The sequence below is a fragment of the Aythya ferina genome (assembly GCF_964211825.1).
Source record: "Aythya ferina genome assembly, chromosome: Z".
Classification (NCBI taxonomy): domain Eukaryota; kingdom Metazoa; phylum Chordata; class Aves; order Anseriformes; family Anatidae; genus Aythya; species Aythya ferina.
The window spans coordinates 34,251,862-34,272,340 of NC_140299.1; the positions used below are offsets into that span (position 1 = coordinate 34,251,862).

A 20,479-nucleotide genomic window follows, 5' to 3' on the forward strand; every position below is an offset into this window, starting at 1 on the left:
TTACTCAGTTCTCCCTATAGAGCCTGTGAACCATACATTTTAGCATTTCAAGAATAAATTATATGTTACATGTTGTGGTATACTTACCTTTGTTCCCTGTCTGTGAATTGTGCATTTTAACTACCTTTGGCACTTAAAAGAATAATTGCATGTTGTGTAATATATCTGAAGGCATTTATTTTTCCTGACAGTTATAGTACAACACTGTTGCGGCTTGAGGTTAAACAAATGCATGGTAAGAAATCCCACAGAAACCACATGCTTTAAAACTTATTATTAGAAGTATATCATGTATAACAGCTTCAGCAGGTATGATTTCATAAGGTAACTGCAATATTGATTCTTTTTTTTTTTTTTTTTTTAATCTGAATGGCCCAATACTTTAAAATATATTTAACTACATCCTCAGCCTCCCCCCAAAAAATAAAAGCCATATCTTTAGCAAACAAATTAGGGGGAGGGGTGTGAGAAGAAAATAATAAAAGAAAAAGAAGAGACTTGAGAAGAGAGGAGACTCGAGGAGAGGAGAGGAGACTCGAGGAGAGGAGACTCGAGGAGAGGAGACTCAAGGAGACTCGAGGAGACTCGAGGAGAGGAGACTCGAGGAGAGGAGAGGAGACTCGAGGAGAGGAGACTCGAGGAGAGGAGAGGAGACTCGAGGAGACTCGAGGAGACTCGAGGAGAGGAGACTCGAGGAGAGGAGAGGAGAGGAGACTCGAGGAGAGGAGACTCGAGGAGAGGAGACTCGAGGAGAGGAGAGGAGACTCGAGGAGACTCGAGGAGACTCGAGGAGACTCGAGGAGAGGAGACTCGAGGAGAGGAGACTCGAGGAGAGGAGAGGAGACTCGAGGAGAGGAGAGGAGACTCGAGGAGAGGAGACTCGAGGAGAGGAGACTCGAGGAGAGGAGACTCGAGGAGAGGAGAGGAGACTCGAGGAGACTCGAGGAGAGGAGACTCGAGGAGAGGAGACTCGAGGAGAGGAGACTCGAGGAGAGGAGAGGAGACTCGAGGAGAGGAGAGGAGAGGAGAGGAGAGGAGAGGAGAGGAGAGGAGAGGAGAGGAGAGGAGAGGAGAGGAGAGGAGAGGAGAGGAGAGGAGAGGAGAGGAGAGGAGAGGAGAGGAGAGGAGAGGAGAGGAGAGGAGAGGAGAGGAGAGGAGAGGAGAGGAGAGGAGAGGAGAGGAGAGGAGAGGAGAGGAGACTCGAGGAGAGGAGAGGAGACTCGAGGAGAGGAGAGGAGACTCGAGGAGAGGAGAGGAGACTCGAGGAGAGGAGAGGAGACTCGAGGAGAGGAGACTCGAGGAGAGGAGACTCGAGGAGAGGAGAGGAGAGGAGAGGAGAGGAGAGGAGAGGAGAGGAGAGGAGAGGAGAGGAGAGGAGAGGAGAGGAGAGGAGAGGAGAGGAGAGGAGAGGAGAGGAGAGGAGAGGAGAGGAGAGGAGAGGAGAGGAGAGGAGAGGAGAGGAGAGGAGAGGAGAGGAGAGGAGAGGAGAGGAGAGGAGAGGAGAGGAGAGGAGAGGAGACTCGAGGAGAGGAGAGGAGACTCGAGGAGAGGAGAGGAGACTCGAGGAGAGGAGAGGAGACTCGAGGAGACTCGAGGAGAGGAGAGGAGAGGAGAGGAGAGGAGAGGAGAGGAGAGGAGAGGAGAGGAGAGGAGAGGAGAGGAGAGGAGAGGAGAGGAGAGGAGAGGAGAGGAGAGGAGAGGAGAGGAGAGGAGAGGAGAGGAGAGGAGAGGAGAGGAGAGGAGAGGAGAGGAGAGGAGAGGAGAGGAGAGGAGAGGAGAGGAGAGGAGAGGAGAGGAGAGGAGAGGAGAGGAGAGGAGAGGAGAGGAGAGGAGAGGAGAGGAGACTCGAGGAGAGGAGAGGAGACTCGAGGAGAGGAGACTCGAGGAGAGGAGACTCGAGGAGAGGAGACTCGAGGAGAGGAGAGGAGAGGAGAGGAGAGGAGAGGAGAGGAGAGGAGAGGAGAGGAGAGGAGAGGAGAGGAGAGGAGAGGAGAGGAGAGGAGAGGAGAGGAGAGGAGAGGAGAGGAGAGGAGAGGAGAGGAGAGGAGAGGAGAGGAGAGGAGAGGAGAGGAGAGGAGAGGAGAGGAGACTCGAGGAGAGGAGAGGAGAGGAGAGGAGAGGAGAGGAGAGGAGAGGAGAGGAGAGGAGAGGAGAGGAGAGGAGAGGAGAGGAGAGGAGAGGAGAGGAGAGGAGAGGAGAGGAGAGGAGAGGAGAGGAGAGGAGAGGAGAGGAGAGGAGAGGAGAGGAGACTCGAGGAGAGGAGAGGAGAGGAGAGGAGACTCGAGGAGAGGAGACTCGAGGAGACTCGAGGAGAGGAGAAGAGAGGAGAAGAGAGGAGAAGAGAGGAGAAGAGAGGAGAAGAGAGGAGAAGAGAAGAGAAGAGAAGAGAAGAGAAGAGAAGAGAAGAGAAGAGAAGAGAAGAGAAGAGAAGAGAAGAGAAGAGAAGAGAAGAGAAGAGAAGAGAAGAGAAGAGAAGAGAAGAGAAGAGAAGAGAAGAGAAGAGAAGAGAAGAGAAGAGACGAGACGAGACGAGACGAGACGAGACGAGACGAGACGAGACGAGACGAGTATTACCACTGCAGCATGACAATGCTCAGTATTTTCCTGAAGGATTTAACTTGATTTTTATTGCTGAATGCTAATTTCTGACCATGGCAAATGAAATTACACTCACATCTTAAATTCAATGAATCCATCAAGCATCATGTGCTGGCATGAACTAGCTTCTGTATAATGTTTGGACAGAGAATTTTGGAGACTTCTGTCTCACTGTTTTTGTCCTCTCATCAGAAAAGAGAATTTCCTGGACCATTCAGTTGTTATAATGTTGGTGTTATCACTGCAGACACTTCCAGCTATAACTTTCAAGTATATTTGTTCACTTCTTAAGTAAGTCTTAACAGAAATAATTTAACAGTGCAGAAAGAAGTGTTCAGGAAGCAATGTTAAATGAAGTTCTGCATTGTGTTTATTCCATGCTATTACAGCATATTCTTTGTTTTTTATTATCAAATATTTGTGTGCATAACTCTTCTGATGCCAAAACAAGCCAATGTATTCAGAAATTCAGTTACAACCACTGCCACATGTAAAAGAAATACAATACATTGTTAATCATCATTTCTATCCTCACTATGGAGGGTCCACTTGTAGCATCTTTCAAGTGCTGTAAATCCAAAAACCTAAAAGAATAATCATATGGTTTAGCAGAGTCCAAGGATGTGCTGTGCAACGTTAAAAAGCTGGAAGTCTAACAAATAAAATTTGATTATCTATCATAGTTTACTAGCATATGAATCCATTAATGTGCAGGGGGACACCTAACAAATTGGTTCCAGCCTTAAATAATGAAGAAACAAAAGAAGACTTTTGTGTGTTTAATTATAAATGCTTGCAAGATGCACTGTAATGCTGTGGTCAAAGTTATGAAAATCCTGAGTGGTTATAGGCATTTCCTACACATCTTATCTTGGGGAAAAAGAAAAAAAAGAAGAACAAATAAAGCAAACAAATACTGAGATCCAGAAAGAATTCTTTGCTTGGTTTGGAAATGATTAAAAGTAAATGTGAACTTACTTCTGGACACCCTCACAAGTTCTGACACATTGAACACTCCAGATTTTACAAAACTGTCCTCAAGGTACACTGAAAAAGATCACAATTTGTAGAGTGAGAATATTAACAAATATCTATAGATACATTTATACACAAGCTAACAACAGCATCAACAGTCCTAAAACTATAATATGCAGACAAAAGTACACTGAAATTGGGATCAAATGAGAGCTGAAAATCAAGCAGAGGTGCTAAAGTTTTGAGGAGCTGTGGTAAAGCAATCTGCCGATGCGCACATGAAAACTAACAAACAGTACACTGTGTCCCTAGTTAACCATCCATAAACTGCCTAAAAATTTGTTTCTTTTATTAGTATCTCAATTTTTAAATCAACATTGAACTAAGAACTGTAGTGGCTGGCAAATACAACAGTCCTGTCCTGGCATACATTTCTGTAAACACATTTTGTCTCTGTTGATAGTAACTTTCCGCTACCACCTTAGTTACAAAATCATCACCTCTGAGTCAGATGAGGATTTTATTGTTGTTTCCAATAAAAGACAGAACTGGACAAAACAGACTGCTAGTTGAGTGGGGTGCTGAATTATATCTACATACAAATCTACATATAAGAAACCACGCTTTATTGTTTTGGCCTCTGTTTACTCATTCCAAGATAATTGTGTATGATATACTTTCATCGCCTTCAAGTTTGAGCATATTTTGGAACACTGCAGTGAAAGAACCATTAATATCACTAATAATCAATAAGTATCCCAGTAGTGTAACTACTTATTAAAAGGGAGCAGAGAAGCCCATGTTTCTAGTGGAATTCTCACACTGATAACTACTGCATAAACTGACTTGACCGAATTTGAGATTACATGACATCATAGCCTTTACAGACAACAAAGTTGCCCATTTGCCAACAGAATTATTTGGATCCATACTTTGCACACATTGCTGCTCTAACAGACATGCTGAGGGAAGGTGCACCAAGTGTTGCTTGTTGTTCTTCCTCTTTTCCTTCTTACTAGCCCACAGAGCCTCTACACCCAGCACCTCTGATATTATTTACCTGTCTGGGTATAAATAATACACCTGGCAACTCAGGCTGAAAAATCCTGTGTATATTTATTATATGTGTACATTACTGTACATCACATCCTGAGTACATTTATTATATATGTCAGCCTTTCCTGACATCTCTGTTGTGCTTCTAGATATACAAGCCAGTGTCAGTCTTCCCCGTCTGAAAAGCCATCAGAGGAGGAAATGCAGAGGGTATGCAGAGAGCCATGGGTCTGTGTGATCATTCTGAATGATGCCATGCCAATGCCATTATCTCTTCATCTTCTAGTCATCATCACTCATATGATATCTATGCATGTCTTTATTTCCACCAGTAGTTCTGTGGATTTCTCCCTCTCCCTCTTTACTTTCTCTCACATTCCTCTTGCTCTCATTTTTTACAGCTTCTCTTCACATCTACTGCTTTTTCTTTTCTTATTTCTAAGAAATTAGAACATTTTCCTTTCATCTTCTACATTCCCTTGCACCTTTTCTTCATGTTTTCTGTTTGTCACACCCGTACCATTAAAAATAAAAAATTACAGTAAGAATAATGTTTCATTTTCCTTTCTTCCTCACTTCTTATTTTTAACCTAAGAATGGATGAACTGGACAAAGCATAGTAATTCCTCTGACAATGGAAAACTTTACCTTCTGTATTTTCTTAATCGGGCACAGTCTAAAGCACTGAAAAGAAGATTTCCAAGAAAAAATTAATTTTATGTTTTTAGTTGGCCTGAAAGTGAAATGTGGCTTAAAGCCAGTGTACAAATGTGCAGACAGCTCTGAAGGTGGTTAACAAGACAAACTGAACTTCTGTGCTGCCTATCCAAAAACCTCTACTTTGAAGTACAACTTCTCTAGATTCAAGTTAGGCTGACTTGAGAGGACCTTCACCCAAGTGTAGATTAGTTGAGCTACCATTGAGTACAATAAGTCCTAAGGCTCATTACATTAAAAAAAAAAAAAAAAAAAAAAAAAAAAAAAAAAAAAGCACACGTAGGATTTTATATATATATATAAAATAATATATATATATATATAATATATATTATATATATATAATATATATATTTTTTTTATCTATAGAAGCAGACATGTATATGTGTTCATCTGCACACATGCACAGAGTATTCAGTTCTGTCTCAAGAATTTTCAGTTTTTCTTACTGTTAACACTGAGGACACCTACATAGCTTAAAGAGTGATATAGCATGTTTCTGTCCTTGTAATAATGAAATGGGAGCAGGAAAAATATTCTGCCACTGAGTGGTACCACTATTTACCACCTCATCACAGCAGGTGTTGTTGATGGATCACTGTCTTTCACCCAGGTTTAACAAATAAATAAATAAACATACAAAGAGAAGCTTTGTGCCATTAAACTGCTATAATTTATTACAGAAATTAATTCTAAATAGGAAAATAATAAATGGAAAGACCTTGTATGGAGCAGGACAACTTTGTAGGACATTTTGACTATGATGTCAGATAATGTCTTTTACCTTATGAAGTTTATCTCCCTACTGAGCAAGACTTAACATTCATGTTCACATTATTACACTGCTTTCAAGTGTCCTGTTTTGACTGGGATAGAGTTAATTTTCTTCCTAGTGGCTGGTATGGTGCTCTGTTTTGGATTTAGGATGAGCATAATGCTGGTAACACACCAATGTTTTAGTTGTTTTGCAGTACTTACATGGAGTCAAGGACTTTTCTGCTTGCTTCCTGACAGCGAGGAGGCTGTGGGTGCACAAGGCGATGGCGTGGGACATAGCTAGGAGACCTGACCCCAGCTGACCAAAGTATCCCATACCATACGGTGTCATGCTCAGTGGTAAAAACTGTGGGGAGCTGACCGGGGAAGCCTCTACCCAGGGTTGGGATGAGCATCATTTGACAGGTGGTGAGCAATTGCATTGTGCAGCACTTGTTTTGTATATTCTTTTATTGTTGCTGTTGTTATTATTATTTCCTTCCTTTTCTGTCCTATTAAACTGTCTTTATCTCAACCCACAGGTTTTTAACTTCTTTTTTCTGATTCTTTTCCCGTCCCACTGTGGAGGGGTGAGCGAACAGCTGTGTGGTGCTTAGCTGTCTGTTGGGTTAAACCACAACAGCAAGAAAAAGATATACAGTGATATCTGTGCAGTATGTGTCTTACTGTCTTTTGATTAAGCATTCCATAATGCACTTCTTGTATTTCATTGACATGCTAAAGAGCCTTTAATTAACATTCTTGGTATGTTTCTGATCTGTTCAGTACAGAAACTAATGCACTTGATAATTTATTGTTCTATTCCTCATAGAGATTTTACTGTACCTTTTGATGATCATGATAACACCTTGCTGTCTATGTTGTTCAAGCCTTATATAAGCATGGAGTATTGTCATTTACTAAAACTCATCTTGCTTTAGAGATGACACACTGTGAAATACATTATAGTACGTAACATTATTCTTAAAATTCTAAATTCTCTAAAAAATATATTTCTGCCCAAACCAATGTAGTGTACCTCTGTATAACCGGTAAGGAACTTCCAAAACCTATAAGCAACAGCAGATATTGTTTTCCTATATTTCCTTTATTTTTTGTACAAGGAAGGTTAAAAAAAAAAAAAAAAAAAAAAAAAAGAGTTCCCTCCTAAACTTTTTAAAAGAAAAATCATTTCTGAAAAATATGTTTTCCGACAGTAACACTACCATGACCAGATCATAGCCATTAAGGAAAAAAGATAAATGGGTTAAGATGAGCAACAGTTCTGATCAAGTTTCAATCATATGGTTGGCAAACAAGAGAAACCTTTAGTAATCCCATTCTTTATACATCTTCCTCTCTGTTCCTGTGCTATGCTTTCAATAACTGAATTACAAGAATAGTCTTAAACATGGTGAGATTAAAACAGGAAAAAAAAATGTTGTTACAACCTATTCAAAAATATTTTCACTTTTCACAAATGTGTACTGTAAAGGCTTGCTCTCATATTACTTAAAACCTCACCAATGACATCTGTCTTTAGAAATCTTTAACCAGCCTTTTTAATTTCTTTTGATTTAATTGTATTTTATGAATAGAATGCCTGTTTACATTCTGCTGCATATTGTCTAGTGCCAAAACATAAAATTGCTTCCTGGTATTATTAAATATCTAATTTTTTCACTGATACAGACTTGATTTTGAGCACCTTATGAAGCAAGAGTAAGGATACAATCAGTGCAGGAAGTAACTTGTATTAATGTCCTTTTAATTTTGGATCTTTGAAAGGAGGAATTGTAAAGCAATAGGTAGACTTAATAGCTGTGAGAAATGGTCAATATTGGGAACTACTGTGAGAAAAAAAGCTAGAACCTTCATACTTGAATACAGACTACTAGCAGGGAACTGTAATGATGAAGTTATGTGAAACACAGTTCTGGATTCTGGTACAGGTTTGTCCAATTTCTGAAACTGTTACAATTACAGGTTAAATAATTTTATTGTACTGGTTCTTTTTCAGAGTCTTTGAAAGCAGATTTTTTAAGGATCAGCTCTTGCTGCTCTCTAAAGCATCCGACATTGACAAGAAGCTCTAACTTCAGCAGGAATGCTAGTGACATACAGTTCCTATTCACAGTTACAAGGGGCAGTGAAAAAGTAGTCTCACACTGTATATTGTGATTTAGCTTACAGTCTAGGAAACTTGCAGTTTTTCTCATTGCATGTATTTTGAAACTAGTATCTTAAAAAGACTTCCAGAAGCAGGTTCCCACCAGACCAGAATTTCTTAAAGGCAGTTAAGAATGGATAGCATGAGCCAAGGAGTGACAGAAGATTCCAGTAGTGAAGTCACTAAATAGAAGTAATATTCTGTCCAGAGAATTAAGCTCTTTTATTATCACACATTTGTCTCTGACCATGTTGCACAGCTACCTTTGCTGTGTTGCCTTTTGTTTGTTTTGTTTTGTTTTGTTTTGTTTTAACCTCTAAAAACTGCAGTTATACTGTAACTGGGAAAGTAAAAAAACATGTTGCAAAAGATCGCATGACTCCATTAAACATTTTAGCAGAATATGGGCCTAAGAATCTGCTTGTGCCATTATGAAAAACAAATGAAATTTTCCATACTCTGAAGTTAATGAGCAGGGCTATAATTGCCTTCAATGATGTAGTAAGATGCAAACACCTAGCTGAATTGATTCCAGAATCCATGCACTGGAATCCAAGAGATGAGTTGGCCTGAAACCTAGCAAAAACAGAAAGAATGACTACCACAAATTCATACTGCCTTCCACTCTGGCAGGTCTCAGGTCATGTACACACCACAGCCAAGATTTTAAAGATATTGTTGGAGCTGATTTTTATCAGATACCAGACTGCTGCTTTACTGGTTAGAAATCCAAAAGGAGTTTTCTGGTGCCAAAGCAGATTTTTGGAGTTCTAACCTCTAATGTAACCATTTTTATTAAACTCTTGTTCTGTGCATGCTTTGAAGTAAAAACACTGTGTTCACCATTGAACACAACTGCATCAGAATTGAAAGCAGCATCAACTACAAACTAAGTTCATAAAAAAGGATAGTCCATCCAAGTGAAAATTCAAAACTAATCCTAAACCAGTAGACAGTAGAAACTTCCTATACCAAAATTAAAACCAGCATGCAAGACCAAAAACTCTTACTTCTGGAAAAAGGGGCTGTGCAATTTGTGCAGGTTTCTGATTGTTCAGATAGCCCAGCTGCACACTTCTCTTACAGAAAGTCCTAACTGGTGCGGGGCTGAGAGGCTGAGGAGGATGGGCATCATCTCTCAATCTCTGTCATTACTAATTCATAGAGCATTCGGGAAAGGGAGAAATCCACAGAAAATCAAGCCGTGACCAAACCCAACCCAGTTTTATTTGAAGATTGCTATCTGAGATGGCATGGCTGCAGGCATACAGGAAACAGCTTTCAGAATATCCACTCCCATGCTGAAAAATCAAGGCACAGAATATATGTTTGTTTGAATGTAGTTCTGCCTGATTCCACAAACTACTACTACAGCATCATTTCTTCCACAAGAAAAGATGCTTGCAATGATGAGGCCAGGGAACCTCTCTTCTATTCCTATTAATTAGGGGGATAATTCCCCATCCACAAGAAGGTAACTTGCAATACAATAAAATAATGAAACTGTCTGTGTTCTGAATCATTCAAAACTCAAGGAAATTTGCTTATTGCATTTCCAAAAGAGTGCAAAGGTTGAGAGCACACATAACTCTTCAGAGGCTATTTCTGTAAATGTACATTCTAAAACTTAAAACTGAAACACTTCTTTCTAAAATAGTCATATATAGGCAAATTTATTACACATTCCTTAGGGCTTAATCCAAAAAGAATGTTCTCCCTGTGGCTGCTGGCCCATATGAAAGCTCAGAGAAGCCTTTGGGGCTCTACAGCTGCAAGAGAGATTTGCATACAAGAGATAGGTGAGGATGGTTGCAAACTTTTTGGCAACACCTTTTTTAATTAGAATGATTTCACTCACGTCTTCTTTGGAAAAGGTTCCCAGAATAAAAATGCTGGTGAAAATGCAAGGGGAAAACCCATTCCAGAGTAGTAGGGCTGGCTCTAAGGATTCACTGAACCCTGCCTCATTCAGACTAGGAATGTTATTGTTAGATGAATGCCCTGACAATGTATCATGATTTACTGCGGAGGAAGGAAGGCAACTAGTGGAGAGGAATGAAAGGTGGGGAGACAGTTTCTCAATCTCTGTCTAAAAGTGTCTCACCTCACATATAAATAATGTAATATTCACTAGCTGATAGGCTTGAACTCAAGTCATCGTCATTCAGCCCTGACTGAGTTTACGGAGTCTGCAAAATTTATATGAAAATATTCTTTGGACCAGCTAAAGTAAAGTAAATTATAGCAGCAAATAAAAAATAATAAATTGCAATAATAATTAAATTAAATTAATTTATTTATTTTTTTAAAAGGTCCTATTTGCTAGAAAGCAGAGCGGTAATAACCTCTGAGGTCAACTGCTGGAATAACAGCAAAAATCTTAATGCACCTATCTTCCCTGGACAATGAAGTTCATAACCATCTATTCAGGGGTGGCTAGGTTTTCTTTGCACTTTCTGAAAGATATCTGCTTTATTCCCCAATGCTGGATATGAAGAGCTCTGAAAGCCTGAAGGGACCTGAACAAGAACAGACTATCTCCCACTTCTATCCAGAAACCAAAACATGAAGAACTTATAGGAACTACTATCCATTTCCTTGGGTTTTGAGTTCTCTTGAGTCTCAAACTGTGTCCATATGTCGATCCTATGTTCTTGTTACATCTATATAACATTTTATACTATCAGTACCTCTATTTATTCCTTTTAGCAATTTAAAGGGACTGGCTTCATAGATTTGAGCACCATGTCAACAACTGAACACAGTGTTAATGTTGATGTGTAAGTTATGTCTGTCAAACAGCAATCTCATGCCAATGGCAGGTAGCAAGTAACCTTGCTGATGTCAGACTGTTGTGGCCAGCAGGTAGTAGGAAAGGAGAGAAACACAAACTGGAACAAAACCCAGAAAATCCTCTACTAGAAGAACTGACCACTAAGGATTGCATCTTTGAAGACCATAACATTATGGCTGGTGTGAATATCATTAGATTATGAATAGTTCTGGATGTTTTTCTCTCTTTACTCAGCCACATAATTTTCCTATGCCTACCAAATGAACTCACTGAAAGATCATTTCCTCTGGTTTCAGTATTCATCATCCCACAGATCTGTAGATATTTGAGTCACACAAATATAAAGGAAGGCTCATTTTTCAGATTTTCTAAAGCTACACACTTTCGACAAACATAGGATCAAAATTCCTAGGGAGTTTAGAGGGAGCAAATAGTACAGCATTACATCAAAAATGGCATTCTGGGTCTTCATCTTTCATCAGCCTGCTTTCAGCAGTAGGTCTCTGTAGGTGCCTAGCAGAATAGTAAGACATAATAAAGGTGTTTTGTTGTTGTTGCTGCTGGTTTTTGACTAATAATGTCTTACACTCCAGCTATTTTCAGTTTAAATCACGAATTAATCCAGGTGTGTCTCTGTTTAGTCACCCTCAATGGATCCACAGACATTTCCATTTTCTCACTGAACCCATGTAAACATTTAATAGCTAACATCATCTAAACCTGTAGATTCTGTAATGCCTTTGACACAGTCCTGCATGACATTCTGATCTCCGAATTTGAGAGAGATGGATTTGAAGGTGGACTATTCAATGAATAAAGAATCATCTTGAAAGACACATGCAAAGAGTTGTAGTCAATGGCTTTATTTCCAGGTGGAGGCTGGTGATGAGTGGTGTCTCTCAGGGGTCTGTCTTGGGACCAGTATTGTTTAATATCTTTATCAATGACACAGACAGTGGAATTAAGTGCACCCTCAGAAAGTTTGCAGAGGACACCAAGCTGTGTGGTGCAGTCGATACAAGAGAAGGAAGGGATGCCAGCCAAAAGGGTCTGGACAAGCTGGAGAAATGGGCCAATGTGAACTGCATGAGGTTCAGCAAGTCAAAGTGGAAGGTGTTGCACCTGGGTCAGGGCAATTCCAAACATAAGTCCAGACTGGGAGAAGAAGTCATTGAGAGAAGCCCTGAAGAGAAGGAATAGGGGATTCTGATGGATGAAAAGCTCAACATGAGCCAGCAGTGTGTACTTGCAGCCCAGAAAGCCAACTTCATCCTGGGCTGCATCAACAGAGTTGTAAACAGCAGGTCAAAGGAGGTGACTGTCCCCCTCTACTCTGCCCTTGTGAGGCCCAATTTGCAGTGCTGCATCCAAGTCTGGAGCTCCCAGCACAAGAAGGATGTGCATCTGTTAGAGGAGTACTGGAGAAGGGCCATGAGGATGCTCAGAGGACTGAACACCTCTCCAAGTAAGGCTGACATGATCAGGATGTTCACCCTGAAGAGGAAAAGGCTCAAGGGAGACCTCATTGCAGCCTTTCAGTACTTGAAGGGGGCTTATATAAAAAGATGGAGAGCAACTTTTTTCTTGGGCAGATAATGTTATGGCAAAGGGGAATGGTTTTAAACTAAAAAAGGGAAGACTTAGATCAGATGTTAGGAAGAAATTCTTTACTCAGAGGGTGGTGAGACACTGGAACAGGTTGCTCAGAGAAGCTGTGGATGACCCATAACTGGAAGAATAAGTTGTTTGGGGCCCTGGTCTAGTGGGTGGCATCCCTGCACATTGGCAGAGGGGTTGGAAAGTTGATCCTTAAGATCCCTACTAACCTAAGCCCTTCTATAGTTCTATGGTTGCATGATTCTAGGACCTTATGACTGATCTAGACAACAGCAGTATCCATACTTCTCCTCTCCTCTCCTCTCCTCTCCTCTCCTCTCCTCTCCTCTCCTCTCCTCTCCTCTCCTCTCCTCTCCTCTCCTCTCCTCTCCTCTCCTCTCCTCTCCTCTCCTCTCCTCTCCTCTCCTCTCCTCTCCTCTCCTCTCCTCTCCTCTCCTCTCCTCTCCTCTCCTCTCCTCTCCTCTCCTCTCCTCTCCTCTCCTCTCCTCTCCTCTCCTCTCCTCTCCTCTCCTCTCCTCTCCTTTCCTCTCCTCTCCTCTCCTCTCCTCTCCTCGCCTCTCCTCTCCTCGCCTCTCCTCTCCTCGCCTCTCCTCTCCTCGCCTCTCCTCGCCTCTCCTCTCCTCGCCTCTCCTCTCCTCGAGTCTCCTCTCCTCGAGTCTCCTCTCCTCGAGTCTCCTCTCCTCGAGTCTCCTCGAGTCTCCTCTCCTCTCCTCGAGTCTCCTCTCCTCGAGTCTCCTCGAGTCTCCTCTCCTCTCCTCGAGTCTCCTCTCCTCGAGTCTCCTCGAGTCTCCTCTCCTCTCCTCGAGTCTCCTCTCCTCGAGTCTCCTCGAGTCTCCTCTCCTCGAGTCTCCTCTGTCTCCTCTCCTTGAGTCTCCTCTCCTCCTCCTCAATTTTCTGCATCATACATAACAATCCCTTTGCAGAAATGGCCTTTACAATTCAGCTCACAGAAAATCAAGTTTCATTCTTTAGAAACATACCCAATTAAAGATAGTGAAAAAATAAAACTTAGAGGAGGATACCCCTGGATCTTGCTACAAATGCTAAATACCACTTTTACCACAAGCTACACTAACTTAATATTGTATTATGCTATCAAAATATTCAATGTATTTTTAGGAATCTATTGTAAAGAATTCCAGCAAGGGCTCTTAATGTTCTTTTGTTTGGCAAGTGACATTACCTCCTTCCATGGTTAAGACAGCAAATTACCAGACACCTTAAAGAATGTAATAGTCTAGCCAAACCTAGCAAAAAAAAAAAAAAGAAAAAAAAGAAAAAAAAAAAACTCTTTTAACACCAGCAGCCTCGCTGACTACCACTCAGTTTCCAACCTCCTCTTCCTTGGCAATGTCTTTGTGAAGATAGTGGCATCCAAGCACTAACAGCACCTAAGCCTTGCCAACAACCTGGCTCCTTGATATACAGGCATCAGACCAAAGGTTGATTAAAAAACCCAAAACTTTCTGTCATTGCCAGTCCATGTGCTCTTGGCTTGGGACAGAAAACAAACCTCAGAGTGGATATCCTCTGGGACTTTGGCAGAAATGACTGCCTGGTTTCAATAATAATACTGATGTGAAGTTTAGTAAGAGCAGGACAGCAGTCCTTCTCCACAAACAATCTTAAGGGAGTGTGACTCCCTCTCATTCCCCTGCACAACCCTAGAAGCTCTATATTTTACAGTCCCACAAAACCTCAGTGCTTTCTCCCTGCCAGTTTAACCCCAAAGCAGTATCACACAGTGAAGCTGAATGATGCTAGAAGTTCATGTATCCTCAAATAGGCAGATGACATCCAATTATGCCTCTGTCTCTACTCAAATGAAGGGTTTCAAGGGAAGCAAGGCACAGTCTCCATTTTCTGTCCCCACTTGGCAGCAGATAAAAGGAATAACGATGCCAACTGTAACTCCAAAGCATGAGAAAGTGTTATGCTCAAATTTCAAGCAGGAAATTTCATGATGAAACCAGCAACAGATTTCTCTCCTTCTATCTCCTGCTGCCTCCTGGGACAATGGAGTTTGTCAGACATCGAGGCATCTGATCTTGTCCCACGACACTGCCAAAAGAAAGCCCATTAGTCTCCTCTGCTGCCTGCCACATGGCTGTGTGGCTGTTGCAAGATTACTCCTTGAAAGAGTAACATGGGGTTGAGCCTGATGGTTACTGAGGCTCAACTCACTAGAGCATGTGATCCTCACTAGTGAAATGTGTACCTCTACTTTCCAACTACAAATGTTAAATGGTACTTTAAACCAGAATTTTAAAACATGGAAAAGGTGATTTTCCAGACCTGACCTTCAGCTTCTCAAACCCTGAGGCTACAAAGTATCCTTTACAATGATGAGGTGTAAAGCATTTGGCTTTTCTTGCACATACAAGCAGAAATATTTTAAAACAAAAAGAAATTCCCTAAAGCCAAATGCTTCAAGTTTTCCAAAACTGTGATTACCCATGAGGATTATTTTTTTTAGGCTTCTTTTAGGTGTAAATATGCTGACGAGTGGGTGACTTACATGTTGTTTTTTTTTTTAAACCTACCTAATTTATGTCATGCATTTAATAGAGAAATAAAAGCCTATTAATGTATTGTACACAGGTTAGAGAGAAACAGCATCAAAGCCTCCATGCAAAGTAATTTCAATTGCAAACCTGCATCATGGAAAAAGAAGGGGAAGAAGGAAGGGGAAGAAGGAAGGGGGAGGGGAAGGAGAAGAGGAAGGGGAAGGGAAGGGGAAGGGGGAAGGGGAAGAGGAAGGGGAAGGGAAGGGGAAGGGGGAAGGGGAAGAGGAAGGGGAAGGGGAAGGGAATCACAGTAAGAAAAAAACACTTGTTTGTGTTTTTTTGTTTTTTTTGTGTGTGTGTGTTTTGTGTTTGTTTGTTTGTTTGTTTTTGTGCGTGTGTTTTGTTGTTTTTTTTTGTTTGTTTTTTTATATATATTTACTTTTGCTGCCTTCATATTTCTAAAATATATCATCAATCTCCCAGTATATATTACTGCTATTTATATTAAAGGAATATAGAGTTTTTTATTATGAGCTATGATGGTTCTTCCACTTCTGGGTACTCACTTCAACATGTCACATTCCATCACACACAGAAAATACTTTTATATACCTATAGTACAAAATTGTCCATCCACAATGTTGGCTGTTTTCACTAACGTTTGGACAAATCCAGACAATACTTGTGTATATGTAATAACCCAGCATCATACTTTTACCTTTTGGTTAGACTGTGGTTAGTTTTGCATTTAAAAAACAGAGCAAACTGAGCTACTTGCAGCTTATTTAAGAGATATTTCTTATGAGAGATGAAATCATAGAAAAAGATCATAGATGATCTTTTAGGTTGGAAAAGACCTCTAAGATCATCTAGTCCAACCTTTTAGATGAGAAGATACAGCACGATTTGATGGCAGGAGTCATTCTTATTTTTTAAATGATAGTATGAGGAAGCGTGTTGCACTCATTTGTCTCACCCTGATAAAATTCATAAAACAACAGAAGTTTACAACATTTACTAGCACAGCATAATTGATTAGAAGGATAACTCCACAAAAATACAAAGAGCCTTTGGCCTAAACAGTGTGGAATGGCAAAGTCTGGTTTTGATTTTCTCTTGAATTCTTATTTTTACAAAACCCTTGAAAGGACTATTTGCATGAAATCACTGAGATATCTCTGTTTCTCAAAAAAAAAAAAAAATGTCTCTAGCAAGATATTTTTGAACAATGCATTCAAAAGCTGCTCATAGCTGATATGCTTTTATAAAAAATGAACATATTAAATGAACATATTTACATTTTACAATGTACAAATAATATTAAACTAAAGGACAAAAGAAGCTGGTAGCTTAGGTCACAATCTTTAGAGGTAAAGCAATTGTGTTTCTCTGAAACAAAATATTAATTATAGTATTTGAAGACTTTTATAAAAGTAAAGTTATATGGTGATCTTGTCTCCTTACTCCTTTTCCTATCACCACTTGCAAACTTTAAAAAGCCATACACTAAACAAAAAATTCCTTAGATTAAATGAATCTTAATGAAACTACAATTGAGACATTGCCAGTTTAAAAGAGCTAAAGTAATCACATCTTGTCCTCATTATATGTACCTATGAGTGCAAAATAGGTTGCTGATCAATTATGCTCTCTTTAACTATTAACAGTAGTATCTTTGTTCTCAAACAATGTTAGATTGCACATGTTCTCGAACTTATATTTACCTGGTGGATTCTTGGCAGGATCATTGTGGCTTGGACTTCCTGGTTGTCCAGAATCTATAAAGAAATCAAAGAAATGTTTTACTAATTTGTTTTGAAAGTATCTCACATCCTTTTAATACTCTCCTTCAGTATTAAACTAATACTTAACTTTGTTATCTAAAGGTCATTTCCCTGACTTTCTACATGAAGGCATTAGTGAACAAACATACTATATGTAACCCATTTTATGCAGAACCAGAAACATTGTGAAAGATGCAATAACTCATAGATCACTGAACAAGGACAAGAGAGTCATTCAGGTAAATATTCAGGGTGTAAACACATCTACAAGGGCACCTTTTCATTCCCTTTCACTCCATTCCCCAACTATAATATTGCATAATCAGCAAAGCAGAGGTAGCTTCTTAGGCAATGACCAGAAATATATACTGGATCAGGCAACTAATGGAGTTTCCAGTGATGAATCCTGTTTCTTTACTTTTCCCTAAAAACACAAAGGTGTACGGTGCTTCCACAGACTCAGAACTGCACTGAAGTTATGACTGTCTGTTTTAATACAGTATAGCCTTTGTATTCTTAGTTTGTAAGAACTGCTATTGTGAAATAAAGATTATATAACATAAAAAATAAGAAAAAAAAAACAAGCCCTGTGGTCTTCAAATAGTGTGTTCTCAATACATGTACCTAATGAATCAAGAGAAGAATGAGATTTGAAGTCAATGCACTGGAAAATAAATGTCATCCTTATTCATAAAAGCATTTGCTTTTAAAACTATCTTCTTGCTCTATCCCCACACCAATAATAAAACAAAATCCTGCATCACTGCAATAAATTGTTATTAACAAAGTAAGACATGACAGACACTCTTGTACCCAAAGAGAGTAAGAAGTTATAGGAAGCACAACCATTTATTCTGTATATGGTTATCTAAAATGTAGCAGCCTCAATAAATGAAAGAAAGTGAGGAAGAGAGGAAGGGAGGAAGGAAGAGAGGAAGAGAGGAGGAGAGGATGGAAGAGAGGAAGGAAGGAAGGAAGGAAGGAAGGGAGGAAGGGAGGAAGGGAGGAAGGAAGGAAGGGAGGGAGGGAGGGAGGGAGGGAGGGAGGGAGGGAGGGAGGGAGGGAAGGAAGGAAAGAAGGAAGGCAGGAAGGAAAGAAGGAAGGCAGGAAGGAAGGCAAAGAAAATGTCCATTACTTGGAAGTGCAGCAGCACTTATAGCATAAGCATCAAAGGACTGTTACTTAGTACTACAGAAATTGCCACTGCCAACTGAATCCCAGAGCGAAGTCAGAGTTCTTGAATATATTACTGCTTACAACGTCAAATTAAAGAGAAACAGACAAACAAACAAAACACACACACAGAGAAAGCAAGGAACTTACACATCAACAAATACTAATCCTTCAATTCCAATCACATCTTAAAGCCAACATAGCCTTCAACCTACAATGAAAGATTCTGTCCACTCAATATCCACTGCTGACTAAAATCTGTTACCTTCAGTTATGTGACTTAGGAAACACTGCTTGACACACCTGCCTTTCAAGCAGTTTAGGTGAAGGCAAGCTTGATTATATAGATGGTATTAGCAGAAAGACAAATGCATTTCATAGTTCAAGTTCAGAATATGGGAAGTTCTGAAAGAAATTGCACCTCTGCAGCCTGTAACTTTTTCACCCAAACTATCTTCAGCTAAAACTTCATCAGACAAGACAAGCATTGGGTATCTACCAGAGATAGGTACCTAAAGATAGATACTGGAAGACCAAGGCATGTGTGAAACCTAGTTCCAAAGCTACTGAAAACACAGATAAATTTTGCAGTGTTGGATGAAATCATTCCTGCATGCAATAAAATCCACACTGGAAAGCAAATATCACAAATTTCCTTCATCTTCTTCAACCCAGGGTAGGAAGAAAAAAGGACACATTCCTGATCAGATTGTGTACAGCCAAGATTTTGGGAACTTGTACAATTGCACCCATTGTACAACACCAGGACTCCTGAAATTCTTATCACCATAGCTGGTCAGGGTCACTTTCCAAAATTTTCCTAAGAGATCTGCTTGACATTGTATCCATCACTGAAAGGGGTTTAAGGAAAATCTTGTCACTGAGATGGCCACCTAACTTGATTTTCTGTGTATTGCTACATATACTGTGAAAAGTCTGAAATCATTTTCAAAAGTGATACAATGTCACAAAAAAACATCAAAGTTACACTTGTTTTTTTCAATTTTCATTTTTTTTTCTATTTTTCTATGCCTAATCCTTATCCTGCTGGAGTGGACAGATAATGTAAATTCATGTTCAATTCTCAATTTTAAATTGAATTTATTAGATCTAATTCCTTGCAATTGTTCCTAAACAAATTGGTTTATTTGGTGTTAGGATGATATTTGCATTTTTATACTAGGGAGAAGTCAATGCTTCTGTAAAATCCCAAATAGATTGTCATGAAGAGTATTTCAATACAGATTAATTTAAGAGAGTACGGTTTGAATTAATACAGCATAAATAACTGTCCTGAATATACCAACAGAATTCATATAGTTCTTCATAGGTAACAAAAAACACTTTCCATCAATTAACAGCAAATGCAATATATCACATCTTTTGTGGCTATATTCTTGAGGTTTTGTTGTGGTTTGCTGTGCTAGGAATATCGTCTAAAATGCCAGAAATTTTCTGGGGGAAAAAAAAAAAAAAAAAAAAAAAAAGCCCTCACTATGTAGTGCACACTTTTCATAACAAGATGCAGCACATCTCTTTAAAAAGTATATCAGGTTAATTTGAAAACTTGATCAACTATAAGAAATGTTTAAAACGTGATGTTTTTCTGAATGTGGACCTTTATAAATCAATGTCCCTTTTCTTGTGTTGCAATGGGAATAAAAGCTTTACCTTCAAGAGGGTGAACTTTAATATGCTTCAAAGAGGCATGTTCTGCTTCTGCAAACCATACAAATCATTATTTAAATTAGGATTATCAAAGAGGATTAATTTTACATAGCAATGGTCCACAGTAATTGTCCAAGTGCAGGTGTTTGGCTAAATGAACTGTCAGTTTGAATGCAGGTGCACCCAATAAAACTTGGACAACATAGCTTGGGGTGTACAGAAATTTGAAAGTAGATTAATGAGGCCTACTTGAAAATAACCTTCAAAGATTTCTCCTGCTAAAATTCACTGAAAAGCTGAACAAAATGAAGAATATTTTTTAGCTCTTGCAGAGCAACTTACCTTCAGTCCTATTTTCTCATTGTCAATATGGCCACTTTCTGGACCAACAAACCAAGTGTTAAAGTCATTTAAAAAATTCCTTTTTATATTATAATACAAGAAATTTAGCAAGGAATTTTCCAGTTACAGGGAAAAGCTGATAGCTAATTATTATAATTTGCCAGTCAGACTTAGCTGTGTTTTATGTTAAGTTAAAATCAATCGTAATTTTTACAGTTTGATTTTCTCAAAGCTGTTTGAGCGGTGGATGCTGCTAACATGTTTGCCGCTGGGGTCTCAATGATCTGGAGAAAGCAATGAATTTTTGTGCACTGAATATGAG

General features: G+C 39.6%; 1 protein-coding gene across 14 annotated transcripts in view; it reads right to left on the reverse strand.

The window, feature by feature from the left end:
• NFIB (nuclear factor I B) overlaps positions 1-20,479 on the reverse strand; it is a 191,257-nt gene that overhangs the window by 67,196 nt on the left and 103,582 nt on the right. For all 14 annotated transcript variants that reach the window (XR_014686895.1, XM_084503142.1, XM_084503138.1 and 11 more), the window contains exons 3-4: positions 16,915-16,968; positions 3,577-3,645 (exon numbers count right to left, since the gene is read on the reverse strand). Coding sequence is in view for 13 of the 14 variants with exons in the window: in XM_084503142.1 (XP_084359268.1) it covers positions 3,577-3,645; positions 16,915-16,968 (123 nt within the window). In the remaining variant the exon portion in view is untranslated. The remainder of the gene's footprint in view (positions 1-3,576; positions 3,646-16,914; positions 16,969-20,479) is intronic.